General features: G+C 49.1%; 3 protein-coding genes across 8 annotated transcripts; 2 read left to right on the plus strand and 1 right to left on the minus strand.

Moving 5' to 3' along the window:
• Positions 1-716: 716 nt before the first annotated feature.
• Positions 717-11,804, minus strand: LOC107078179 (uncharacterized). The gene is made up of 6 exons (XM_069191666.1): positions 11,122-11,804; positions 5,662-5,749; positions 5,180-5,290; positions 4,401-4,457; positions 3,853-4,008; positions 717-3,584 (listed from the first exon to the last, which is right to left on the minus strand). The coding sequence occupies exons 1-6, from the start codon at positions 11,802-11,804 to the stop codon at positions 3,483-3,485; spliced, it is 1,197 nt and encodes a 398-aa protein (XP_069047767.1). The 3' UTR covers positions 717-3,482.
• tmem176 (transmembrane protein 176) lies at positions 11,389-18,430 on the plus strand. The gene is made up of 7 exons (XM_069191342.1): positions 11,389-11,473; positions 12,754-12,883; positions 13,612-13,722; positions 14,411-14,467; positions 14,867-15,022; positions 17,398-17,514; positions 18,042-18,430. The coding sequence occupies exons 2-7, from the start codon at positions 12,761-12,763 to the stop codon at positions 18,099-18,101; spliced, it is 624 nt and encodes a 207-aa protein (XP_069047443.1). The 5' UTR covers positions 11,389-11,473; positions 12,754-12,760; the 3' UTR covers positions 18,102-18,430.
• Positions 18,431-21,493: 3,063 nt separating this feature from the next.
• vps37c (VPS37C subunit of ESCRT-I) lies at positions 21,494-25,832 on the plus strand. Of its 6 annotated transcripts, none has more exons than XM_015353930.2 (6): positions 21,808-21,869; positions 22,504-22,515; positions 22,776-22,880; positions 23,465-23,636; positions 24,447-24,529; positions 24,938-25,832. In XM_015353930.2, the coding sequence occupies exons 3-6, from the start codon at positions 22,788-22,790 to the stop codon at positions 25,652-25,654; spliced, it is 1,065 nt and encodes a 354-aa protein (XP_015209416.2). In that variant the 5' UTR covers positions 21,808-21,869; positions 22,504-22,515; positions 22,776-22,787; the 3' UTR covers positions 25,655-25,832. The 6 variants fall into 6 exon arrangements, with proteins under 6 accessions (XP_015209418.2, XP_015209417.2, XP_015209416.2 ...); XM_015353929.2 differs by having other exon boundaries at positions 21,831-21,919; XM_069191347.1 differs by having other exon boundaries at positions 21,838-21,919; positions 22,500-22,515.
• The last annotated feature ends 1,072 nt before the right edge of the window (positions 25,833-26,904 follow it).

Raw genomic sequence — 26,904 nt, forward strand, 5'->3', positions numbered from 1 at the left:
AAGACCCTTTCTGGCAGTGTGTGTGTGTGGTCAGAGACACACGGACCCTCTCCGGCAGCGTGCGTGCATGCGTTGTGTGTGTGTTGTGTGTTGTGTGTTCAGAGACACGCAGACCCTCTCCAGCAGCGTACATGCGTGCGTGCATTGTGTGAGTGTGTGTGTGTGTTCAGAGACACGTGGACCCTCTCCGGCAGTGTGCGTGTGTGTGTTGTGTGCTCAGATACACGCGGACCCTCTCTGGCAGTGTGTGTGTTATGTGCTCAGATACACGCAAACCTTCTCCGGCAGTGTGGGTTCAAAGCAGGGGATCAGAGGTTCCAGAAGTCCATGTCTGGCAGGGATGTTCAGCATGCGTGAGTTGACGCTGATGGACTCCAGCAGGCCTCTGCAGCTCTGCGAGGGAGCAGGTGTGTGGTCTGGCTCCAGCCCTCTATCCACCAGCCTGGGCGAATGACTTCACCTTCAGGAAGATGCTCCACATATATTGTCTTACTACTCTGATACATGTTGGATGTTTTCCAGATAAACTTGAATCTATACTGATCAGGAACATCACAGGGTAATGCTAATTTCCCTTTTAAGATAAGATCATTATCTTGTTCTGTTTACTTGCTGATTTGCAGTGTGCCAGCTCCAGGGGTTTAAGTACAGTAACATGAGGGTTTTTATGTCTCTTAATACTCCTATAGACACACACTCCCTATAGAGGCACACACTCTTAATTAACCATGACTTTTATTGTTTGGTGTGAGAGTACAGGGCTGTTATGGCTAGTTTTCCTCACAGTCCAACTGTACAGAGCAGGACCGGAGAGTATTCAGACAGATGGGGGACAGGAGAGAGGAGGTGGCTGGATTACAGCTGATACATTAATGGGTACAAAACTATAAACATAATACAATATAAATGCTTATTAAGTGTTAATTTCTGACACAATGTGTCAGTCGGCATGTTGGTCACAGTGTCAGTAAGTCGGAGTCAGTCAGTCAGCATGTTGGTCACGGTGTCAGTAAGTAGAAGTCAGTGTGTCAGTCAGTCAGCATGTTGGTCACAGTGTCAGTAAGTAGAAGTCAGTGTGTCAGTCAGTCAGCATGTTGGTCACAGTGTCAGTAAGTAGAAGTCAGTGTGTCAGTCAGTCAGCATGTTGGTCACGGTGTCAGTAAGTAGAAGTCAGTGTGTCAGTCAGTCAGCATGTTGGTCACGGTGTCAGTAAGTCGGAGTCAGTCAGTGTGTCAGTCAGTCAGCATGTTGGTCACGGTGTCAGTAAGTCGGAGTCAGTCAGTGTGTCAGTCAGTCAGCATGTTGGTCACGGTGTCAGTAAGTAGAAGTCAGTGTGTCAGTCAGTCAGCATGTTGGTCACAGTGTCAGTAAGTAGAAGTCAGTGTGTCAGTCAGTCAGCATGTTGGTCACAGTGTCAGTAAGTAGAAGTCAGTGTGTCAGTCAGTCAGCATGTTGGTCACGGTGTCAGTAAGTAGAAGTCAGTGTGTCAGTCAGTCAGCATGTTGGTCACAGTGTCAGTAAGTAGAAGTCAGTGTGTCAGTCAGTCAGCATGTTGGTCACGGTGTCAGTAAGTAGAAGTCAGTGTGTCAGTCAGTCAGCATGTTGGTCACAGTGTCAGTAAGTAGAAGTCAGTGTGTCAGTCAGTCAGCATGTTGGTCACAGTGTCAGTAAGTCGGAGTCAGTCAGTCAGCATGTTGGTCACGGTGTCAGTAAGTAGAAGTCAGTGTGTCAGTCAGTCAGCATGTTGGTCACAGTGTCAGTAAGTCGGAGTCAGTCAGTGTGTCAGTCAGTCAGCATGTTGGTCACGGTGTCAGTAAGTAGAAGTCAGTGTGTCAGTCAGTCAGCATGTTGGTCACAGTGTCAGTAAGTAGAAGTCAGTGTGTCAGTCAGTCAGCATGTTGGTCACAGTGTCAGTAAGTCGGAGTCAGTCAGTGTGTCAGTCAGTCAGCATGTTGGTCACGGTGTCAGTAAGTAGAAGTCAGTGTGTCAGTCAGTCAGCATGTTGGTCACGGTGTCAGTAAGTAGAAGTCAGTGTGTCAGTCAGTCAGCATGTTGGTCACAGTGTCAGTAAGTCGGAGTCAGTCAGTGTGTCAGTCAGTCAGCATGTTGGTCACGGTGTCAGTAAGTAGAAGTCAGTGTGTCAGTCAGTCAGCATGTTGGTCACAGTGTCAGTAAGTCAGAGTCAGTCAGTGTGTCAGTCAGTCAGCATGTTGGTCACGGTGTCAGTAAGTAGAAGTCAGTGTGTCAGTCAGTCAGCATGTTGGTCACAGTGTCAGTAAGTAGAAGTCAGTGTGTCAGTCAGTCAGCATGTTGGTCACGGTGTCAGTAAGTAGAAGTCAGTGTGTCAGTCAGTCAGCATGTTGGTCACAGTGTCAGTAAGTAGAAGTCAGTGTGTCAGTCAGTCAGCATGTTGGTCACAGTGTCAGTAAGTAGAAGTCAGTGTGTCAGTCAGTCAGCATGTTGGTCACAGTGTCAGTAAGTAGAAGTCAGTGTGTCAGTCAGTCAGCATGTTGGTCACAGTGTCAGTAAGTAGAAGTCAGTGTGTCAGTCAGTCAGCATGTTGGTCACAGTGTCAGTAAGTAGAAGTCAGTGTGTCAGTCAGTCAGCATGTTGGTCACAGTGTCAGTAAGTAGAAGTCAGTGTGTCAGTCAGTCAGCATGTTGGTCACAGTGTCAGTAAGTAGAAGTCAGTGTGTCAGTCAGTCAGCATGTTGGTCACAGTGTCAGTAAGTAGAAGTCAGTGTGTCAGTCAGTCAGCATGTTGGTCACAGTGTCAGTAAGTAGAAGTCAGTGTGTCAGTCAGTCAGCATGTTGGTCACAGTGTCAGTAAGTAGAAGTCAGTGTGTCAGTCAGTCGGCATGTTGGTCACGGTGTCAGTAAGTCGGAGTCAGTCAGTGTGTCAGTCAGTCAGCATGTTGGTCACAGTGTCAGTAAGTAGAAGTCAGTGTGTCAGTCAGTCAGCATGTTGGTCACAGTGTCAGTAAGTAGAAGTCAGTGTGTCAGTCAGTCGGCATGTTGGTCACAGTGTCAGTAAGTAGAAGTCAGTGTGTCAGTCAGTCGGCATGTTGGTCACAGTGTCAGTAAGTAGAAGTCAGTGTGTCAGTCAGTCGGCATGTTGGTCACAGTGTCAGTAAGTAGAAGTCAGTGTGTCAGTCAGTCGGCATGTTGGTCACAGTGTCAGTAAGTAGAAGTCAGTGTGTCAGTAAGTCGGCATGTTGGTCACAGTGTCAGTAAGTCGGAGTCAGTCAGTGTGTCAGTCAGTCGGCATGTTGGTCATATTAACGGTTTTATTCCCTCAGTCGGCTCTTCACTGCTCGCCTGTGTTAAAACTGCTGCAGAGGTAAGGCCAGTGCCCCAATAACCTCGTCTGTCTTTGCAGCTTTCCCTGTATCTGGTATGTTTCACCAGTGCCCTCTGTGTCGGTCAGTCAGTCAGCATGTCTGTCAGTGTATCAGTCCATTGTTTCATCTGATCCTGTCAGTTTCACTTCAGCTCTCTTAGTGCACAGAAGGCAAGAACAGACTGTAGAACAAGAGCTGCGATGTCATAGATCATCAGCAGGGCGGCGACACCAATTGTCATACCCTGAAGAAGACAAACAGGAAACAGAGGCATTAGTATATTGCACTGAGAGAGAGAGGGGTTAATACAGTCCAGACACACTGACTGGACACTCCAGTACATTAACACTGCACTGAGAGAGAGGGGTTAATACAGTCCAGACACACTGACTGGACACTACAGGACATTAACACTGCACTGAGAGAGAGGGTTTAATACAGTCCAGACACACTGACTGGACACTACAGTACATTAGAGGTGGAAGGATAAAATAATGGCAGAAAAAACATACCCTGAACGCTGCAGTAAGCTGGCAAATAGTGACATCTGGTCCATGTGACTCGCAAGACTCTGCTTTCGGGATTTGGTGTAGGGATACTGAATACACAAAAACTGCACACAGTGCCACCAACAGGCCAGCTCCGTTACTGTACAGACATCCCCGTAGCTATGGAATAGAGTGTAGAGTTAATACAGTACAGACAGTGGACACTCCAGTACATTAACACTGCACTGAGAGAGAGGGGTTAATACAGTCAAGACACACTGACTGGACACTCCAGTACATTAACACTGCACTGAGAGAGAGGGGTCAATACAGTCCAGACACACTGACTGGACACTACAGGACATTAACACTGCACTGAGAGAGAGGGGTTAATACAGTCCAGACACACTGACTGGACACTCCAGGACATTAACACTGCACTGAGAGAGAGGGGTTAATACAGTCCAGACACACTCACTGGAAACAGAGTGAGGGATTAAGAGAAGAGTTATTAAAATGAAAAGCCGATACAGATATGGTTGTAAAGTTAATGACTACTAAAGATAACTTACCAGCTGCCTACTGGGTGATTTCTCACAAGCAATGGAAAAAGACCCTGCTATAATAAACTGAAAAGGAAAATGCACACAAATAAGAGAGTCATTAAGGTGTTTTTTTTTTCCTGAGATGTTTAGTCAAATTTGAGTATAAAATCAATGACAAAAAGGAGAACACGGTGTTAATGCAAATACACTTTCAACAGGAAAAAGAGGGACTTCTTCCACTAGGCTATTAAAAATGACTTGTTGTTACCCTGTGTTGTACAGTCATGTGAGGAGCCAGGGAATTCCTGCTCCTGATACAGGTTTGTCAGTCTCCGGGCGTGACAGTGCTGGTCCTGGCAGCCTGCTCACCTGCTGGTGTTTGTTTCAGCTGAGCTCGTACCGATCTGAATCCTTAAGTGACAAGCTTTTATTTTCTCTCCGAATGCAGAGAGTTTGAGCTTACGTATGAAAGGCAAGAGGTGAAAGGCAAACGTGTCACCTCATCAGCAGGTTGGTGTTAGCAGTGGGATCAGGGTCTTCTATAGTACTGTCCCGTCTAGCTCTGGTGTCGGCTGACCCGTGGAAAATAAGGAAAGGGACTACAAGCCTGACTGCACCTAGAACACTAATTGAAATTCTGTGTTTGTCAGTTTTCTACTTGTTAAAATGTCCTTTCTTTCCTCTAACGGGTTTCTTTAGTCTCCCTGCTTTGTTTCGCCGCTGTATTTTTTCTCCTCTTTTGTGGAGGAGACAGACTGGCTGGCACACACACAGGCAGACACAAACACCGAGGGCTACGACTGTACCAGCACGCCGATGAGGACGGGGGTGATGAGAACTCTTGGGGGCTGGAGGTCAGTGTAGTAAACGGGAATGGCCAGGAGCAGCTGGAAGATTCCCAGGAGCACCGTCACCACCTGCAGGACAGACGGAGACAGCAGTGAAGGAATGGGATAGGACAGGATTTTACAACCCTGAACAGGTCCGGCGCCGGGATCTGCTTGTCAGACTGGGATTTATATCGGCTGCTTCGAAAATGAATCAATCCATCAATCTATTGATTACATTTATAAGCAGTGATTTTCATGCATAGTAACTCTCTCTCCCAGAGACGAGACACATGCTCAGATTCACACCCCACGTGTGACCAGATCAGATCACAAGGTGGTAATAGAGGTGTTTTTGGGCTTGTGCGCCTGCCGGTGTCTCTCGCTGTCACTCAGTCTGCCTAATCCAAGTCTTTCTCCATCTTTCAGACTCGTAATTCCAATGGTTGAAGGACTCCCACCCCTAGGGCCTCGGGATCCAAGATGCAATGGAGGCGATGGACTTTCGGACCCGCAGTCCCGGTGCTTGGCATCGTCCCTGGGTCAGACCTGGGCAAGAGCAGCAGACATTGACGTTAACGAGGACCAGAGAGACACTGATGGACATGGAGAAGATACGGTGTGAAGTGATCTGGAAATGCAATTCGCTTGTTATTTCCTTATTGTATATGGCAAAGGAAGAAGGGGAGAGGCCAGAAGAGCTGGAGCTGCAGGAGAGGGTTGTCACGGTTTTCTGGACACAACGAGACTTGTGTACCTCAGTTTGTGAATGAAACATTTGTGCTCAGTCTCCCCCCCTCCTCTCCCTCCTCCCCCTTCTCCCCCTGCCCAGTGCTGTATGACAGCACCCAGCAGCCCTGGAGACACTACATTGCTGCACTAGTCAGCATAGCTGGAATAGTAATACAATTGGAATAGAGCAGCACAGCTGGAATAGTAATACAACTGGAATAGAGCAGCAACTGGAAGAGCAGCACAGCTGGAATAGTAATAGAGCTGGAATAGAGCAGCAACTGGAAGAGCAGCACAGCTGGAATAGTAATACAGCTGGAATAGAGCAGCAACTGGAAGAGCAGCACAGCTGGAATAGTAATAAAGCTGGAATAAAGTATCAACTGGAAGAGCAGCACAGCTGGAATGGTAATAAAGCTGGAATAAAGTATCAACTGGAAGAGCAGCACAGCTGGAATAGTAGCACAAATGGAACAGCAGCTGGAACAGATGGAATAGTGGTACAACTGGAATAACAAGTCACAGTGAAATGCCTGTAATTACTGCCAAAATGCTGTGAGCTAGACGTGGAACTTGCAGATGAGCTGTTGTTTGCAAACACATTCTAAAACGAGTAAATACACCGCCCTGCTAAAGTATTTATTCTCTCCCAGGAATGACCCATTTTGTCTAATTACAAATGAAGTATTTATTTCTTAATATTAATATTTTTAATCACAATTTAAATGCTAAGACTGAAAACTCTTTATAGGTGATAGATGTTAAACGTCAGCAAATACTGCAAAGTAAATTAAAAAACAGAAATATGCTGATTGTAAAAGCATGCAGCCCCCTTGTTGTGGCAAGCCTACATTAGCTTAGGTGCACAAAAGACAAGTCACACAGGGAGCTGAGCGACCTTGCTCTGTGTGCAATAATAGTGTTTCAGTGAGTTCAGAATAAATACTTTAGTCTGGGCGCTCATTTCAAGCGAAGATTCAACCACAAAGAACACACTTACAGCAGAAATATCTAAAGAGTAAAACAACAAGCTGATTAGAAAAATCCACTCAGAGTGAGGTGGAGAGTGTCTGTTTGTTTAGTTCAATGATCTCTGGCCAAACTCCCCTGAAGGTTTAAACTGCACATTGAAACGGACAGGACAGCAGGGACCAACAAGCACAGGAGAGTCACAGAATAACTGCACTTTGTTTAACCAGATTAGTCAGCGAAGGACAAACTCCCCTTCACAAAAAAGAGCTGGCAGGGAGCCTTCTGTTACAAAGGACAAAGCAGAGTGAGAGAGAGAGGAAGTACGGATTCTGGAGCCAAAGCAGTTTGGAATTCCTCTCTCTGGAGAGAATCCAGAGCACTCTCTCCGCTGTGAGTGCTGGTCCTGCACACCAGCTGCAGAAACATCTGGTTTAGCAATATCTGACATGGCGTGTCAAAATCATAGAGGTTTATTGGCACAATAGTTGAATTACAGTGTTGCCAAGGCATTAACAACTAGTAAACATTCACAAACATTCAGGACAATGCATGTTGCATATGGAAGCCTACTGTACCTCCCTGTTTCTCCAGCTGTGACAGGGGGTCACATACCGGGCTGCAGCTATTGAGTTTCCTCCCCAGCAGGACTGGAAGCTGTTTGGATTCTGGCAGCTGTGGGTATTCTTGGATTTGATTTGTTTTTCTGGGGAATAACGTTTGTCTAATTTCAGAGTATTTCTCAAAGTGCAGCAGAGAGTAGTCTTCCAGTCTCTGTCTCTGCTTCTCACCTTTGGCAGGTGGTCACTGAGCCTGTCCTCTCTGGACAATCAAATCTGTCTGTGTCCAGGCTGTGGTCACTGAGCCTGTCCTCTCTGGACAGTCAGATCTGCCTGTGTCCAGACTGTGGTCACTGAGTCTGTCCTCTCTGGACAGTCAGGTCTGTCTGTGTCCAGTGTCTGTGTGCAGGCTGTGGTTACTGAGCCTGTCCCCTCTGGACAGTCAGGTCTGTCTGTGTCCAGGCTGTTGTCACTGAGCCTGTCCTCTCTGGACAGTCAGGTCTGTCTGTGTCCAGTGTCTGTGGTCACTGAGCCTGTCCTCTCTGGACATTTAGATCTGCCTGTGTCCAGGCTGTGGTCATTGAGCCTGTCCTCTCTGGACAGTGAGGTCTGTCTGTGTCCAGTGTCTGTGTGCAGGCCGTGGTCACTGAGCCTGTCCTCTCTGGGCAGTAGTCTGATGTTCGAGTGGGGGAGGACAGTTGCACCAGAGAGAGGGATTAATAAAGAGACCTCCCATGTGGTCTGATCTGATCTGATCATTACTGCAGCTCTCAGCTCTCCATAAAGCGAGCAATTGTGCTGGTGGTGGAGAGCGGAAGGAAGGGAGGAGGGAGTCATAATGAGATCCATGTGTCCTGATTCTCCCCCCAGAAGGCGAGGAATGCTGCTGCAGGAAGGCGGCTGTGTCCAGGGAGAGGGGGAGTGTGAGTGGGCGAGAGAGAAGGAGAGATCAGGCTTGTTTGCCTCGCCTTCTCTCCCTGGGGTGGCTAGTGCTGTCCTACCTGACCCTGACAGAGGAGCTGAGCCTGTCTGCACTAGTGACTGGGGACGCTTGTGGCCTCAGTGTTTCCTCCCGGCAGCAACGGGGTACTCAGTTTTCAGTGTGCAGACAAGAGTATCTGTTGCTCTTTATGTGCTCCCCAGGAATGGGACTGACAAACACCGCAAGAGTGCAGGGGAAACAACACGTCCTTACTCCACTCCACACGCCCACTCGAGTGTCTCCTGACACTGCACAGGGTGGCCAAATGCTGTGCGTAAGTGTGTGTAAGAGTGTAAGTGTACACACACACGCGTGTGTGAGTGTAAGTGTACACACATGTGTGTAAATGTGCGTCAGTGTAAGTGTGTACACGTGTGTGTAAGTGTATGAGTGTAAGCGTATACACACGTGTGTGCAAGTGCCTATGTGTGTAAGTGTATAGACACGTGTGTGTAAGTGCGTGCACAGTTTGTGCATGTGTGTGTTTTGGACATGTGTACACACGTTTTAATCCATGTGTATGTATGTTTGCACAACTGAACACAGACAGGAGTGATTTAGTCTCTGCAGGTCAGTCTGTGTGACAGGAGTGATTTAGGCTCTCTCCGATCTGTCTGTATACAGGCTGTGGTCACTGAGCCTGTCCTCTCTGGGCACTAGTCTGATATTCGAGTCTGATATTTCGTGTGAGCTGTACTGAACAAAGACAGGAGTGATTTCGTGATTTAGTTTCTACAGGTGTGAGCTGTACTGAACACTTGCTTGCTCACCCATGACAATGAATTGGAAGAGGTGGTTTGAAAATGGAGGAAAGGATCTTTAGTGTTTGAGACTAAATAGACTCAGTTCCTCCAGCCTGTCAGTGCAGAACCTCTGTGGTTGATCTTCGCTTCTGGATTGGTTCCAGAGCAGCAGTGTCTTTGCTGTAACTTCATGACTGAAATTGTACGCAATATTCTAAGAGCTTCTTACTAGTAAATTATACTATCATTACACTGCATCCCTTGATTCAAGTTCACCACTTTTAACAGTGTAACCTAACATTTTGTTTGCCCTTTTTAATTGCTTCCCTACATTGTCTAGAAGATACAAGTGATATTTCAACGTAAATGTCTTCTTTACAGGCAGTATATTCAAACTCACTGTTTCCCATTTTATTCATGAAACATAGTCCTATGTGCTAAACGCCACCTGCTAGATTTTGGCCATCCTTAAATTTTATCTAAATCTTTTTGAATTGCATTTTTATACTGTATATTATACTGAATCTGTTTAGTGTTAGCTAATTCTCCTAATTTGGTATCCCCTGCAAACCTGACTAGGTTTCTAACTATACTCTATATCTATAACTATAATTATATAATTAAGAACAGCAGTGTTTCCAGTATAGACCCCTGTGGTACTCCACTAATTACATCATTGATATAATCAGGAAGACCACTGGTCCCAGTAAAGATCAGTGTGGTTATCCACTAATTACATTACTGATATAATTAAGAAGACCAGTGGTACCAGTACAGAACCCTGTGGTACTCCACTAATTACATCACTGACATTAATTCATCCAATCATTAGTTATTTTTACCCTCTTCGTTCTATTTATACATTTCTCTGAGCTGCCTCATTAAATCTGAGGATTAATCTTTTGCGACAAATGTGATCAAACACCTTCTGTAAAATCATGATATACAGTACTTTATCATGTGCTCGATGTGAATCCATGACTATTTTAGCCCCTGGTTCAAAAGTCTTTTATGTTTTATTCAAGCAAGACCTGTCTTTTCTAAATTCATATCGATTGTTCCCTGGGATATTATTCCCGTATGGCTGATCCAGCCGTGGTAACTAGTTTAGTTCTAACAATCATTTCCATTACTCCACCTGTAAGAGAAGTCTGATGTACTGGATTAGATTTGCTCAGTGCAGTCCTCTCACCCTCCCTTGTACAGGAGCTGCTCTCCAGCCCCTGGGTCCTGTCTCTGTTCAGGGACTGTTGGAGGAGTAGGGTCAATAGTTTCTGAATATCTCTCATTGCCAGGAGCACCGCTGGTGAGATCCCACCAGGCTCTGGGGATCTATCAGTGAGCCCTCTTCATCATGGACGGGTGTTACACCAGCTGCTCTCCAGTCCCCAGCTCCTATCCTATCACTGTCTCCAGGGACTGTAAGAAGAGAGGTGTCAATGGCTTCAGAACAGCATCTCTTCCGGCAACACAGCCTGGCTAAAACTGGAGATTTGTGCATCTCGAGTGCTTCTAGTACCTGTAACAGGTCTGTGTTCTTTCTGTTGATACTACTCACTAAACAGACTGAAACAGACTGCCAGCGTCGCATTATCATCCTAGAGACATCTCACTCCGTCCTTCAGAGTACTTTGGCTGTTGCTGTGCTGAAAATCTCTTTTATTATTGATTTTAATAATACCCCCCCAGCCGCCCAACCATCGCAAAATTCGCCTCTCTACTTCACTCTGCGTTTCTAAAATCCCTTTTTCAGGACCGGCGCAATTCGAGAGTAGCAGCGGCAGTTAAACTTGCTCCATTGGCGGCGCTCCTCGATCACCGAGCTCCCACCCCACTCCCGCCCGGAGCAAACCCCCGCACCTCGGGCCGTGAGTACTGTCGCTGTGTCCCGCTACCGCTGCCGAGAGGAAGAGGAGGAGGAAGAGTCAGACGAACCTGGACAAGACGCGTAGACGGCAGTTTATATCCTTCGCGCCGGGGCTGTGGAGACACGACGCTGCAGAGGGAGAGAGGCGGGAGGACGGAGAGTTACAAACAACACTGAGCGCGGAGCCAGGACGAGGAGGGAGCAGAGAGGGGCCGATATTGGGGGGGGTGTATGTTTGTGTGCAAATGTCCAGTGTTTTTTTGGTTTCCCCGAAAGGGCGGAGACGGGAGGAGAGCTGTGCGCTCGCGAGCTGCCCCCCGCGCCCCTCTCGCCCCGCCGCGCGCTGCTTGCTCCTGCTGAGGCAGACGAGCGGAAGAAACGTGTTTCCTCGGATCTTCCTCCGCTCCCTGACGCCTGCAGGTAAGTGCGCCTTCTGTCCCGGCGGACAGCGATGTGCTCCCGCCGCGCTCTCTGTGCGCCCGTCCGGCGCTCGGAGTCTGTAGCTTTCTCCTGCTTTCCCCGCGTCGAGCCCACGGCGGCCGCGGTCCTGCGTGTCCGTCCGAGCAAAACCAGCTCTCTCGCCCGGACGGCTAGAAGCCCCAACAGCGGCCGGAGCGCACGGGAGCGGGGAAGCCCGTGATGGGAGTGCACGGCCCTGTCCGCCGGGGTCCCGTAGGTGCTGCCGCCCCCGCGGCAGGCTGGGAGAGCTACGGGCGAGCTCCCGCCACTGGCGCAGAGGGACACACGGCATCTCCAGAGTCTCCTCTCTACTGGACACACTGTATTAACTGTGTTAATGTCCTGTAGTGTCCAGTCAGTGTGTCTGTACTGTATTAACCCCTCTCTCTCAGTGCAGTGTTAATGTCCTGTAGTGTCCAGTCAGTGCGTCTGGACTGTATTAACCCCTCTCTCTCAGTGCAGTGTTAATGTCCTGTAGTGTCCAGTCAGTGCGTCTGGACTGTATTAACCCCTCTCTCTCAGTGCAGTGTTAATGTACTGGAGTGTCCAGTCAGTGCGTCTGGACTGTATTAACCCCTCTCTCTCAGTGCAGTGTTAATGTCCTGTAGTGTCCAGTCAGTGTGTCTGGACTGTATTAACCCCTCTCTCTCAGTGCAGTGTTAATGTCCTGTAGTGTCCAGTCAGTGCGTCTGGACTGTATTAACCCCTCTCTCTCAGTGCAGTGTTAATGTCCTGTAGTGTCCAGTCAGTGCGTCTGGACTGTATTAACCCCTCTCTCTCAGTGCAGTGTTAATGTACTGGAGTGTCCAGTCAGTGCGTCTGGACTGTATTAACCCCTCTCTCTCAGTGCAGTGTTAATGTCCTGTAGTGTCCAGTCAGTGTGTCTGGACTGTATTAACCCCTCTCTCTCAGTGCAGTGTTAATGTCCTGTAGTGTCCAGTCAGTGTGTCTGGACTGTATTAACCCCTCTCTCTCAGTGCAGTGTTAATGTCCTGTAGTGTCCAGTCAGTGTGTCTGGACTGTATTAACCCCTCTCTCTCAGTGCAGTGTTAATGTCCTGTAGTGTCCAGTCAGTGTGTCTGGACTGTATTAACCCCTCTCTCTCAGTGCAGTGTTAATGTCCTGTAGTGTCCAGTCAGTGTGTCTGGACTGTATTAACCCCTCTCTCTCAGTGCAGTGTTAATGTCCTGTAGTGTCCAGTCAGTGTGTCTGGACTGTATTAACCTGTCTCTCTCTCTCAGTGCAGTGATGGCAGTCTCTATCTCTCGTGACCTCTCAGTGACGCTGACAGACAGCAGTAATGACAAGCTGGCAGACAGACAGTGGCTGGTGAAGGAGAGTATAGCGAGAGGAGAGCCCAAGGCCCTCGGGGTAAGTCACCCCCCCGTGACTAGGTGCAGCAGTAACACCTGTGCTGCTGTCCTCACCCTTGTTCTGACTGCTGTTGTGTAGTAGTGTTGCGGGTAGCAGCAGTACTCAGTGAGAGGAGCAGGAACAGCAGACATTACACTGGAACACCAGAGAGAGGAGCTGGAGAGAGGAGCAGCAGTGACAGGAGCCGTAGAGAGAGGGGCAGCAGTGAGAGGAGAAGGGACTGAGAGGGGCAGCAGTGAGAGGAGCTGTGGAGAGAGGAGCAGCAGTGAGAGGAGCTGTAGAGAAAGGAGCAGCAGTGAGAGGAGCTATAGTGAGAAGTGAAGCAGTGAAAGGAGCTGTAGAGAAAGGAGCAGTGAGAGAAGAAGGGACTGAGAGGGGCAGCAGTGAGAGGAGCTGTGGGGAGAGGAGCAGCAATGAGAGGAGCTGTAGAGAAAGGAGCAGCAGTGAGAGGAGCTATAGTGAGAAGTGAAACAGTGAAAGGAGCTGTAGAGAAAGGAGCAGTGAGAGAAGAAGGGACTGAGAAGAGCTGTGGAGAAAGGAGCTGTAGTGAGAGGAGCAGCAGTGAGAGGAGCTGTAGTGAGAAGTGAAGCAGTGAAAGGACCTGTAGAGAGAGGAGCAGTGAGAGGAGCAGCAGTGAGATGAGAAGGGATTGGGAGGAGCAGCAGTGAATAGGAGACACAGCGGCGATGGCTGGAATTACAATGAGGACTCAATCTCCCCTCTAGGTGTCGGAGGTGATGGTGGGGGTGCTCGTGATCTGCTTCGCTGCCCCCCTCATGGCCGGCGATGTGACAGAGGTGCTGAACTTCGGCGTGCCCTGGTGGAGTGGGGTCATGGTATGATGAACACCTCGATACTCAGCCCCCAGGAACAGGCAGACATTATCTGGGTTGATCCTTGAGGGGCAAACCCACCTTCCTTCATTTCCTGGTGCATTGTGAGATCCTTAAAGACTTTTCCCTGAACACTTCTTCTCCTAGTCGACCGCTTATGGAATGAAATTGGTACCAGAGCCCTTTAGATGCCACAAAGCCCTTTGTTTGCAAGGATCTGCTCAGTTGAGTACACAGAGCCCCTGATGCAGGTCTCTTCACGCACTACAAGTCCCATAATGCCCCGCACATACACTACAATTCCCACTGTGCACCTCTCTCAGTGAGGCACTGCATCGCAGTGCTTTAAATGTCTTTTCTCATGTAGTGGCGGCATGGTGGCGCACTGTTTAGCATTGCAGCCTTGCAGAGCTGGGGCCCTGGGGTCGAGTCTGGACCTGGGGTGCTATTTGCATGGAGTTTGTAGGTTTTCCTTGTGTTTGCGTGGGGTTCTTCCCACGGTCCAAAGGCCTAGTGGCAGGTTAATTGCTTCTGGGGAAAACTGCCCCTGGTGTGAGCCAGTGTGTGTACCCTGCCTTGTGCCCCTGGCTCCTCTGCAGCCCTGGACCGGATGAAGCAGATAGAAAATGGATGGGTGGATTTCTCATGTAACTGCTGACATTTTGACATGTGTTTTTTTTTATTTGTACAGTTCATCGTTTCAGGAGCTGTGGCTATAGTGACGGAGAAGCACACTACTCTCTTGGCTGTGAGTTTGTGTGTTTATGCATGGAAGAGCATTTAAAACAGAGAACAGGAGACACTTCTTTACACAAAGGGTGGTGGGAGTGTGGAACAGGCTGTCCAGCTGTGTTGTTGAAGCCAAAACGCTGGTTTCTTTCAAGACACAGCTGGATGAGATGCTCAGATCAATGAGTTAATAACGATCAAAGGGGCTGGATGGGCTAGCAGACCTCATGTGTGTGATCGTGTGTTCTTCCTAGCACTGTGCTTGTCTGCACACGTCACCCTCACGAGACAGGAGGTAACAGTATCAGAGGGCGGCTGACCCGGTGTTGGTTCTGGGGTCGTTGAGGGCCGTGTCCGGGGTGTTTCCGGGGTGTGTCCAGGCCGCGGGGGGCACTGACGCACTGTGTGCGTGTTCCAGGTGCAAGTGTGCCTGGCTGCCACCGCCCTGGCCGCGGTCGTGTCCCTGGTGGCCGTGATCATCTACTTCGTGGATCTGTTCAGCAACCCGGAGACGGGCTGCACATCCGACTCCGAGGAGACGGGAGACTGCAATGGTCACCAGCAGTTCGCCACGGTCAGACTGACGTGTGCTGTCCTGTGCGTGACTGTCCTGTGTATCTGTGCGTGACTGTCCTGTGTGTGACTGTCCTGTGTATCTGTGCGTGACTGTCCTGTGCGTGACTGTCCTGTGTGTGACTGTACTGTGTGAGACTGTACTGTGCGTGACTGCAGTGTGACTGTACTGTGTGTGACTGCAGTGTGACTGTACTGTGTGTGACTGTACTGTGTATCTGTGCGTGACTGTCCTGTGTGTGACTGTACTGTGCGTGACTGCAGTGTGACTGTACTGTGTGAGACTGTACTGTGTGTGACTGCAGTGTGACTGTACTGTGTGTGACTGCAGTGTGACTGTACTGTGTGTGACTGTACTGTGTATCTGTGCGTGACTGTCCTGTGTGTGACTGTACTGTGCGTGACTGCAGTGTGACTGTACTGTGTGAGACTGTACTGTGCATGACTGCAGTGTGACTGTACTGTGTGTGACTGTACTGTGTGTGACTGCAGTGTGACTGTACTGTGTGTGACTGTCCTGTGTGTGACTGTACTGTGCGTGACTGCAGTGTGACTGTACTGTGTGAGACTGTACTGTGCGTGACTGCAGTGTGACTGTACTGTGTGTGACTGCAGTGTGACTGTACTGTGTGTGACTGTACTGTGTGTGACTGCAGTGTGACTGTACTGTGTGTGACTGTACTGTGTATCTGTGCGTGACTGTCCTGTGTGTGACTGTACTGTGCGTGACTGCAGTGTGACAGTACTGTGTGAGACTGTACTGTGCGTGACTGCAGTGTGACTGTACTGTGTGTGACTGCAGTGTGACTGTACTGTGTGTGACTGTACTGTGTATCTGTGCGTGACTGTCCTGTGTGTGACTGTACTGTGCGTGACTGCAGTGTGACTGTACTGTGTGAGACTGTACTGTGTGTGACTGCAGTGTGACTGTACTGTGTGTGACTGTACTATGTATCTGTGCATGACTGTCCTGTGTGTGACTGTACTGTGTGTGACTGCAGTGTGACTGTACTGTGTATCTGTGCGTGACTGTCCTGTGTGTGACTGTACTGTGCGTGACTGCAGTGTGACTGTACTGTGTGAGACTGTACTGTGCGTGACTGCAGTGTGACTGTACTGTGTGTGACTGTACTGTGACTGTACTGTGCGTGACTGTACTGTGCGTGACTGTACTGTGTGTGACTGCAGTGTGACTGTATTGTGTGTGACTGTATTGTGTGTGACTGTACTGTGTGTGACTGTACTGTGTATCTGTGTGTGACTGTCCTGTGTGTGACTGCAGTGTGACTGTACTGTGTGTGACTGTCCTGTGTGTGACTGTACTGTGCGTGACTGCAGTGTGACTGTACTGTGTGAGACTGTACTGTGTGTGACTGCAGTGTGACTGTACTGTGTGTGACTGTACTGTGTGTGACTGCAGTGTGACTGTACTGTGTGTGACTGTACTGTGTATCTGTGCGTGACTGTCCTGTGTGTGACTGTACTGTGCGTGACTGCAGTGTGACTGTACTGTGTGAGACTGTACTGTGTGTGACTGCAGTGTGACTGTACTGTGTGTGACTGTACTGTGTATCTGTGCGTGACTGTCCTGTGTGTGACTGTACTGTGCGTGACTGCAGTGTGACTGTACTGTGTATCTGTGCGTGACTGTCCTGTGTGTGACTGTACTGTGTGTGACTGCAGTGTGACTGTACTGTGCGTGACTGCAGTGTGACTGTACTGTGTGAGACTGTACTGTGCGTGACTGCAGTGTGACTGTACTGTGCGTGACTGCAGTGTGACTGTACTGTGTGTGACTGTACTGTGACTGTACTGTGCGTGACTGTACTGTGTGTGACTGCAGTGTGACTGTATTGTGTGTGACTGCAGTGTGACTGTACTGTGTGTGACTGTACTGTGTATCTGTGTGTGACTGTACTGTGCGTGACTGTACTGTGCGTGACTGTACTGTGACTGTACTGTGTGTGACTGCAGTGTGACTGTATTGTGTGTGACTGTACTGTGTGTGACTGCAGTGTGACTGTACTGTGTGTGACTGTACTGTGTATCTGTGTGTGACTGTCCTGTGTGTGACTGTACTGTGCGTGACTGTACTGTGTGTGACTGCAGTGTGACTGTATTGTGTGTGACTGTACTGTGCGTGACTGCAGTGTGACTGTACTGTGCGTGACTGCAGTGTGACTGTACTGTGCGTGACTGTACTGTGCGTGACTGCAGTGTGACTGTACTGTGTGTGACTGCAGTGTGACTGTATTGTGTGTGACTGTATTGTGTGTGACTGCAGTGTGACTGTACCGTGCGTGACTGTACCGTGCGTGACTGCACTGCTATGTCAATAATGTACTGTCTTTATCAGGCGTTGTCTCTCTCTGTCAGGCCTTCTCTCGGGGAGTGAAGTCTTCTCTCCTGGTGTTCACGGTGGTTCAGACTGTCATCAGCTTCTTCCTCAGCATCTTCCTCTTCCGAGAGAAGAAGAAGTTCACCCCCTACACGGTATAAGACCAATCTTTCTTCAATGCAGATGTCACCGAATTGTGCTCAGCAGTGCTGCGGGTTCGAGCAGATACCTCACTCCCCTCACTGAAACCCCACCCTCAGCACGCCAGGAGCCGGTTAACACATCTGACCCCCTCCTTCCTGCTGAGCCCTCCATTACCTGATTGGACTCACTAATTGCTTAATTGGACTAGGTGAAGTCTTTCCTCATTCTTGACAAGAGATTTAGACCTTTAAAGCCTGCTGGACAGCGCCTCCTTGAGGGCTGGAGCTGGGCTCCCCTGCTTTAGAGCACGAGTCTCCCAGGGACCCCACCTGTTGACGTGTCCTGGATCCCAGAGCGTCTGCATCAGGCCCTGCGAGCACGCCCAGGAGGCCCCGCCTTGTCAGACCCAGGGGTGCTTGTGCCTGATCTGTTCTGCGTCTTGTGCAAGCGATCTGTGCGAGTCTAATATTTCCTTTGGCAGATGAGCAGATCTGTGAGCGTCAGTGGGGTATTCATTGCTTTCATTGTGTCCTTCCAGGCTCTGAACCTGAGCGCCCCACCGACTCCCACGACAACCGGATTCCCAGTTATGAACTGAGCAGGGAGAGGAGGGATGCTATTCCGGGACGCGTTACTCTGAATTGTACACAGCAGCCCCAGTACGGATCTAATCTCTCTACGTGTCTATCCCTCCATCCATACACGTGCCTATCAAACTGCCCATTCATTCATCCTCTCTTTGAAGGGTCTGAGGAGATTTCTGTCTCCATCCCACTCGTGCCCCTCTCCCTGGGGACCAGCTGTGTCTCAGAGCTGTCCAGTTTGTGTCCCAGTATTGTCATACTCTGTTTGTACTCAGTGTATACAATCTGTCATTATTCTGTATACTCTATTTCATATGTTTCAATAAACTTGATTAATCGTCAATAGTCGCACGCCAACCAGTTCGAATGAGTGGACAGTGTCTCTCCACCTGGCTCTGGATCTAGTTCAAGCTGGGAGCTGCGTCAGCATGCGCAGGCTGCAAAGGAACAAGTAAGAGTTGATTCCAGGGTGAAAAGAGGAGTGTGTCACAACCACAGAAGGTGTTTCTTTTCTTTTCTTTTCAGCATGGAATAAATCTTTACTTGTTCCTTTGCATACTCTGAATCTGCACAACTATATATATTCATAGGTAACACCCTCTCTGGCCTGAGAACATACCGAATGGTTAATAGCAGTAATACAGTAAGAACATAAAAAAAGGTTGCAAACGAGAGGAGGCCATTCACATCCAGCTTGTCTGGTAGTTTGTATCTGGAAAGAAGCCAGGCTATCGGCTTCAACAACATGGCTTTGGGATCTCGTTCCACACTCCCACCACTCTGTGCGTAAAGGCGTCCCTCCTGTTCTCAATTTTAAATCCACTTCACACAGTTTCTGTTTGTGTCCTCTGGTGGCCTCATAATCTTCACTGACTAAAGACTAAAGAGATTCAGCTGTGTACAACGCAGTACATTCCTTTTAGACTAAAGAGACTCAGTTCCTTCAGCTTGTCAGTGTGGGACGCTCCCTTCAGACCGAAGAGACTCAGTTCCTCCTTCCTGTCAGTGTGGGACACTCCCTCCAGACTAAAGAGACTCAGTTCCTTCAGTCTGTCAGAGTGGGACACTCCCTTAAATCCTGAAATTATGCAATTCTTGCAATTACAGCGATTCTTTTCTTTGACATGATGAATAAAATTGTACTCAGTTAATTAGGCCTTACTACTTACACAATATTAACATAACTTCTTTTGATTTAAAATGTACACTTCTAACTGTATATCCTAGCATTATGTTCGCCTTTTTATTGCATTCCCCACATTATCTGGATAGATACTTGTCTTCATTAAGCATCATCTGCCAGGGGTTAGCTCCATGGAGAATTTTATCTAAAACTTACTGAGACTCTTTTGCTGCTTCTACGGTGTTTTGAAAGTAGTAGAGTAGTTTACTAAGCAGTAAATTCTCAGAGCTCAGGGGGTTTGCTCCCTGCATGTAACACACTGCACTAACTTGGACAAACCCTAATCTAAGGCAAAGCAGAGGCGTAATTTGAATGAGTTCGAGTCACAGGTGTAACTGGCTTTGAGGATCTTTTGGCAGCCCATAGTGCCAACACATGAATTCTTAGGTTATGAATAATAATAACAATTCCTTACAGTTATATAGCACATTTTCTGGACACTCCACTCAGCGCTTTAAAGGTAATGGGGACTCCCCTCCACCACCACCAGTGTGCAGCCCCACCTGGATGATGCGACGGCAGCCATAGTGCGCCAGAACGCTCACCACACATCAGGAGGAGAACAGAGTGATGAAGCCAGTTTATAGATGGGGATTATTAGGAGGTCATGATGGGTAAAGGCCAAGAGGAATTTTTTCCAGGACACCAGGCTGACACCCCTACTCTTTTCAAGAAACACCCTGGGATTTTTACTGACCACAGGGAGTCAGGACCTCAGTTTTATGTCTCAACTGAAGGATGGCACCTTTTTACAGTATAGTGTCCCCATCACTATACTGGGGCATTAGGACCCACATGGACTGTAGGGTGAGCGCCCCCTGCTGGCCCAACTAACACCTCTTCCAGCAGCAGCCTTATCTTTCCCAGGAGTCTCCTCTCCAGGTACTGACCAGGCTCCCTACTGCTGAGCTCCAGGGGGCTGCCAGCTGGGAGCTGCAGGGGGATATGGCTGCTGGCTGAAGTCTGAAAGCAGAACATATATACGAGAATGTGGTTCGCTAATGTTAATTAGTTAAAGGGATACGAAGGGTTCAAGGAAAGCCTTAATGGTGTTTCCAAGCCCAACAGAGAGAGTGGAGAGCTCAGAGCACAGTGCTGTGAGAGGATTGCCACTGGGCGATGCCATGGGACCGAGAGCCACCTCTTCTGTGGACAGGGAGCTGGGACCCCGGGGGCTGAGGGTGGAGACTGGGGAGGGAGGCGGGCACCATCACCATACGGTGTGGGACCTGTTTCTGCCACAGAAGGAACACTGGCAGGAGCAGGACCATGGCTAGCGAGGGCTGTGAACTAGGGTCTGAGACCAGATGTGGACTGAAGCTACATATTTCTGTAGGACAATGTGGAGAGGAGAGGAGGAGAGCTGTGGGCAGGACGCCTGTGTGGGACAATGTGAGGAGGAGAGGAGGAGAGCTGTGGGCAGGATGCCTGCGTGGGACAATGAGGAGAGGAGAGGAGGAGAGCTGTGGGCAGGACGCCTGTGTGGGACAGTATGAAGAGGAGAGCTGTGGGCAGGACGCCTGTGTGGGACAATGTGAAGAGGAGAGGAGGAGAGCTGTGGGCAGGACGCCTGTGTGGGACAATGTGAAGAGGACAGGAGGAGAGCTGTGGGCAGGACGCCTGTATGGGACAGTATGAAGAGGAGAGCTGTGGGCAGGACGCCTGTGTGGGACAGTATGAAGAGGAGAGCTGTGGGCAGGACGCCTGTGTGGGACAATGTGAAGAGGAGAGGAGGAGAGCTGTGGGCAGGACGCCTGTGTGGGACAATGTGAAGAGGAGAGGAAGAGAGCTGTGGGCAGGACACCTTTGTGGAGAGGAGAAGAGGAGAGGGCAGTCACACATAAAACATACAACCGCAACTCCGATCTCAATGGCTTTGATAATTTACTCCAGGTGTTGAGCTGCCTGGACAGTTCACTCTTCTTATTATTGCCTAAGTTTTTTAAGGCCTCTAGATAAGGCATCTAGCCTCCTCCTTCTCCCACTTAACCTAACCTTAATGTAAAACAATTCTATCGATTGGGTACAAACAAACTACATTAACCATGAGCTCTCGGGACTCTGGGTCCTCTACTTCCTGCGGCATTGAATCCTGGGAATTGTCGTCCTTGTAAACGCGAAAGTGATTTCGAAAACAATGCTCTCCATTTTGAGAAATGAAGATGACATTCATTTATAGTTTTCCTTTTTGATCCTTTTGATGTATTATTTCTAAAAAAAGATTAACCCAATTTTCGGTTCCGCACCACCTCTTCCTCCCGTAAATACAATCTGGTCGGGACCTTCCACCCGATCAGGGGAATTTCTTCGAACAGCTGATCTTCAGGACGGCCCAAATCATCGTCCACAATGGGGTCGTCAAGGAGCAAGTTTTCGACAGCCATCCTGGGAAATATACAGAAATGAGTCAAAGTAATAGAATTTGAAATATGTGCTAAGCTACAGTAAGGTAGGGAGCGACTTATTTTTACAGTTTAAGTGTCGCTTCAGCTGTGCTTTGGTGAGATGGACACCCCTCCATCGCCAGAGCGCAGTGGTCTCGCCTGAGGACGGAAGTGGTTTCGGTTTCGGCTCGGTGGAGGTGCAGGCGAACCCGCAGGTCCGACGCGCGTTTCTGAGCTGGCAGCGCCCAGCGTGGTTCCGTGTGTTGTAAGATTGAGAAATCAATATTGTACTTCAGCTCATCGCGACCCGTCGCTGAAGCGGGGCGGCTGTAGCGCCGCCGGGATCGCTAGGGTCGCTGTCAGGAATGCCTGACTCACGGTGACGTTAGCGATGGCATTTCGAGACGGGACGGCGTGAATGTGTTTAAAGCTTTTGTTTCGTCGCTTTTACGAACCAATTCATAGGCTATTTCTTTCTGGACCGACGCGGGGATTGTGTATCTACTTGTTGTGCTGATCTGCAGCTAGTTTATGTGGATTTCATGATATCACTTCCGAGAATTACTTGTTTTTCTGTGTTAATTCGTCATACACTATTTTGTTTTTATTCATTTTCTGCTTTATATTGTGTCATGATAAAAAACCTCAATTTGGAATAGAGTACAAAAAGGGCACTGTCGAAAACAGATTTATTGCGGTAATTCAGTACCGCAGAGTGGCTTGAATTAGGACCTTTGGATTCGGGTTAACTGCCACCTGTTAAAAAGGAGTCATTGTGTGTTTTTTATTACTGTTATTGGGCATATTATTTATTTTCTATACCTCTCGATGGACTTGTGACGAAGACAGCGGACGTCATAGGTAACCGACATTTTTATTGTAGAAAATGTATTTTGTTATGGAACTGTTTATGTAAATATTTATCACAATATTCAGACTCAACACTGAGGAACATTCAGTAAAAATGTCATCACATTTGTTTTTGCCTTTAATCGTGATTTTTCTCAAGTTTTTGAAAAATCTTACAGTACTCCTTTGTTTATGAACAGTAAAAACATTATAAGAAAGTCACTTAAGAGTTCTAATATAACGAAAGTGGGCGTGTCTGTTGTGATTGACAGGCAGGCTGACCAATGGAGAAGCTGCGAGAACTCAGTCACGCGGAGCTTCAAGCTCTACTGGACAACCAGGAGAAGTTGGAGTCACTGGTGCTGGAGTCTGATGAGGTAAGAGGTCACAGCACCAACCACAGAGAAGATTAACATTAATGCAGAGTTCATGCAGTATATGTATTGTATTAACTGTGGTGTCCAGTCAGTGTGTCTGGACTGTATTAACCCCTCTCTCTCAGTGCAGTGTTAATGTCCTGTAGTGTCCAGTCAGTGTGTCTGGACTGTATTAACCCCTCTCTCTCAGTGCAGTGTTAATGTCCCGTGGTGTCCAGTCAGTGTCTCTGGACTGTATTAACCCCTCTCTCTCAGTGCAGTGTTAATGTCCTGTAGTGTCCAGTCAGTGTGTCTGGACTGTACTAACCCCTCTCTCTCAGTGCAGTGTTAATGTCCTGTAGTGTCCAGTCAGTGTGTCTGTACTGTATTAACCCCTCTCTCTCAGTGCAGTGTTAATGTACTGGAGTGTCCAGTCAGTGTGTCTGGACTGTATTAACCCCTCTCTCTCAGTGCAGTGTTAATGTCCTGTAGTGTCCAGTCAGTGTGTCTGGACTGTATTAACCCCTCTCTCTCAGTGCAGTGTTAATGTCCTGTAGTGTCCAGTCAGTGTGTCTGGACTGTGTTAACCCCTCTCTCTCCTTCAGGTACAGTCCATACAGCTGGAGAGGGAGATGTGTTTGGCCTCCAACCGCAGTCTGGCAGAGAGAAACCTGGAGCTCCGGCCCAGGCTGGAGGAGGGGCGGGAGAGACTGGGAGAGAGATACAGAGAGCTGAGGGAGTTGCATGACCGCTACAGGGGCTGCTGCCAGGAAAGAGGTAAGAGCGAGACAAGAGAGACACAGAACGAGTCTCACTTCTCTTGCCTCTGCAAGCAGTTCCCCAGGGTCAGAGAGACAGGAGGATCTAAGGAGGCCTGCAGAATTGTGACGCACTAAGTATTTCAAGCCTTTCAGTCCTGCTGCAGACCCAGAGAGACAGATTAAAGCAGTATTAGACCTGATTAGCCGATGTCAGATCTTCATCCTGTAGATCTCACAGGCCCTTTTACATGTCTAGTGACTGAAAATAAAGTGCAGTTTAAGATCTAAAAAAGAGTGGCAAAGGTGTAATACAGGAACCCTACAGATCAGATAACAGCTGTTTTAGAGCAGGTCTCTGTGTAAATGTTGTTTAAACTGCGTGCTGTGCTGCTGTATTCCCTGGTCAGTCCTGTAACTGCTGTGGCTGAGCTGGTGGGACCTTGTCACAGCACTCAGTCTGTTTCTGAGCAGCTCTAGGACAGGGGAGGGGAGGGGGAGACGGAGAGAGGGCAGTGAGGAGACACTGATCCAGTGTTAATACAGTCACTGTTTCCAGTCAGATTTTTATTGGTGTCTGGACACCAGTCTAATCCAGACACAGTGCCTGCGTTCACACCTGCATCTGTATCAACACAGGCAGTGTGTCTGGAATAAGTTGGTGTCCTGACACTGGTTCAAGTGTATAGTATAATTCAGATGCAGTGATTTGTCAGTGCCCTAAATGGATGCCTGTCTGTGTGTATCTGCAATAATGAAAGGACTCACTAGGCATTGAGGTCTTGGCCACACTTTGGTAAAAGAGCACTGTGATAAACTCTCTCTGCAGACAATAAGCTCAGTCAGTTCTCTCCAGAGGTGGTCTTCTTGAAGCTGGAGGCAGAGGGCGCTACTGTTGAGACAGAGTCCGAGGTGAGCTGCTGTTGCCTCTTTTTTGTATCTCCTGTTTGCAGTTTATATCTCTGTCTCTTTCTACCCCTCTCTCTCAGTGCAGTGTTAATGTCCTGTAGTGTCCAGTCAGTGTGTCTGGACTGTATTAACCCCTCTCTCTCAGTGCAGTGTTAATGTACTGTAGTGTCCAGTCAGTGTGTCTGGACTGTATTAACCCCTCTCTCTCAGTGCAGTGTTAATGTCCTGTAGTGTCCAGTCAGTATGTCTGGACTGTATTAACCCCTCTCTCTCAGTGCAGTGTTAATGTCCTGTAGTGTTCAGTCAGTGTGTCTGTACTGTATTAACTCCTCTCTCTCAGTGCAGTGTTAATGTCCTGTAGTGTCCAGTCAGTGTGTCTGTACTGTATTAACCTCTCTCTCTCTCTCTCAGGCTCTGGCAGATCAGTTTCTTGAGGGCCAGCTGGCTCTGGACTCTTTCCTTGACCAGTTCCACTCTAAGCGCTGCCTGGCTCACAGCAGGAGAGTGCGGATAGAGAAACTGCAGGACGTCCTGCGCCAGAAAAGAGAAGGAGGGGGTGGCGCGACGCGTCCAGCGGAGATGACATCACAATCACGCGCCTGTGATCCGTTTTCCTGGAAACCGCAAGAATCCCCACAGCTGCAACAGAAGCAGGAAGACTTTCAGCCAGCGACAGAAGTCTCGTTCCCCAGCTCTCAGCCAGGCCCCCCTCCGCCAGCACCCAGCTCTGGCCCCTTCCCATCTCCCGCTCTCCCGTACCCCTCCTCCCCACAAAAATCTCAAGCCCAAGGCCCCACTGCCCAAGGCTCCTTGCCCGCCGTTCCATTCCCTGCCCAGGCCTGCCAAGGACCACCTTCTGTGGGCCCCGGATTCAACCCAGGCCCAGGCTTCCCTCCCCATCCAGGCCCAGGCCCTGGTTTTGGTCCTTCGGCCTGCCCTTACCCCGTTCAACAAGGTTTCCCAGTTCCCCCACCTCAGTTTGGTCAGTTTAACCCCAGTTACCCCTGTCCTTACCCCTCTCCTGGGTACTCTTACCCACCTAATCCGAATGTAGCGCCTCACCAGTCTCCTACTGCTCGGCCTGGCTGCTATAGACCCAGCTATGGCATGCCACAGCCTTACTCCTAAGCAGAATTTTACTTCAGCAGCATTGTATTGGGACTTTTGTGACATAGCTAACATGTGAAAACATGTACTGTACACTCTCTTTATGTAATAGACTGAAAATTCAACATAATGAAGATTCGTGTGTAAACCATTCTGTTGGCGAAGCCCTTTGTATTTAAAACTCATGTTATTTAATTGGGATCTGTCCTTTCTTGCTGCGCAGTGGTTATTTGTGTCGGGGCCGTGGTCTGACGGGGCTCTTTGTAGTTGTTTTCTGGTTCAGTGACATTGCTGCTTACAGGCCAGGAGACACGAGTCCCAGTAGGTTTGATATTTTTCAGGGCAGAAGCTGTTTTTGGACTCCGGACAGGAGCATTTAAAGCTGAGAGCAGGAGGCAGTTCTTTACACAAAGGGTAGTGGGAGTGTGGAACAGGCTCCCCAGCTGTGTTGTTGAAGCCGATCCCCCGGCTTCTCTCAAGGGAACAGCTGAGTGATCGTTGGATCAATTAACTACTAACGACCAAACGAGCTGGTTGGGCCGGGTGTCCTGCTCTCGTTTGTCTTGTTCTTCTGACTCCTCCTCTCAAGCCCTGCATGAGCCAGACTCGGACTTACTGTGCACCCTGGGCCTGTGTCTTCACAAGGCCTGCTCTGGGGGGGCGTGTCGGTACGCAGGGCCCCCTGAATTCCCTGCTGATCGGGGAGGAAACGCCCGGGGAGCTGTCAGGCTGGCGCGCCTGCGCGAGAGGAGAGAGGCGAGGGGTCGACGAGTTGGCTTCAGTGTTTAAAATACAGCGATCAACGGCATGCGCTTTGTTTGTGAACTTTCCTGAATCGGCTGCAGTCCCTGTGGGTGTTTGTGAACGACAGGGGCAGTAAGGGGTTAATTCCTCGGGACGAGCACAAGGAAGGATCTCAGTGTTTCGGCTGTGGAGCTTCTTCAGGTGTGTGATGGAGGCTCCACAGTTCACGGCCAGAGCCAGCGCTCATTGATGCAGCTCTCCTCTCGGGACATTTCTGAATCATAAATAATGATGTCCTGCTGTTGTCCGCTGGACAGCTCAGTTCAGAGCATTCCTTCCCAGTCTGCGCCTTTGGAGAGGAAGAGGAGGGAGAGCTGGCACCCTTCCCCACCTGCGCTGGCGGAGAGGAAGAGGAGGGAGAGCCGGTGCCCTTCCTCACCTGTGCCGTCGGAGAGGACGAGGAGGGAGAGCCGGTGCTCTTCCTTGCCTGAGTCATCACAGAGGAAGAGGAGGGAGAGCTGGCACCA

Source organism: Lepisosteus oculatus, chromosome 6 (assembly GCF_040954835.1).
Source record: "Lepisosteus oculatus isolate fLepOcu1 chromosome 6, fLepOcu1.hap2, whole genome shotgun sequence".
NCBI lineage: Eukaryota > Metazoa > Chordata > Actinopteri > Semionotiformes > Lepisosteidae > Lepisosteus > Lepisosteus oculatus.

Excerpts from the sequence above, each read along its gene's own strand:
- LOC107078179 (XM_069191666.1), bottom strand. The coding sequence starts at position 11,804 with ATGCCGTGTGTCCCTCTGCGCCAGTGGCGGGAGCTCGCCCGTAGCTCT. Across the intron at positions 5,750-11,121 it reads CGTCTACGCGTCTTGTCCAG|GTCTGACCCAGGGACGATGC; the intron begins GTTCGTCTGACT and ends GCTCTTGCCCAG. Across the intron at positions 4,009-4,400 it reads AATCACCCAGTAGGCAGCTG|CTACGGGGATGTCTGTACAG; the intron begins GTAAGTTATCTT and ends TCTATTCCATAG.
- tmem176 (XM_069191342.1), top strand. The coding sequence starts at position 12,761 with ATGGCAGTCTCTATCTCTCGTGACCTCTCAGTGACGCTGACAGACAGC. Across the intron at positions 13,723-14,410 it reads CCTGGTGGAGTGGGGTCATG|TTCATCGTTTCAGGAGCTGT; the intron begins GTATGATGAACA and ends TTATTTGTACAG. Across the intron at positions 14,468-14,866 it reads AGCACACTACTCTCTTGGCT|GTGCAAGTGTGCCTGGCTGC; the intron begins GTGAGTTTGTGT and ends TGCGTGTTCCAG.
- vps37c (XM_015353932.2), top strand. The coding sequence starts at position 22,788 with ATGGAGAAGCTGCGAGAACTCAGTCACGCGGAGCTTCAAGCTCTACTG. Across the intron at positions 22,881-23,464 it reads TGGTGCTGGAGTCTGATGAG|GTACAGTCCATACAGCTGGA; the intron begins GTAAGAGGTCAC and ends TCTCTCCTTCAG. Across the intron at positions 24,530-24,937 it reads CTGTTGAGACAGAGTCCGAG|GCTCTGGCAGATCAGTTTCT; the intron begins GTGAGCTGCTGT and ends TCTCTCTCTCAG.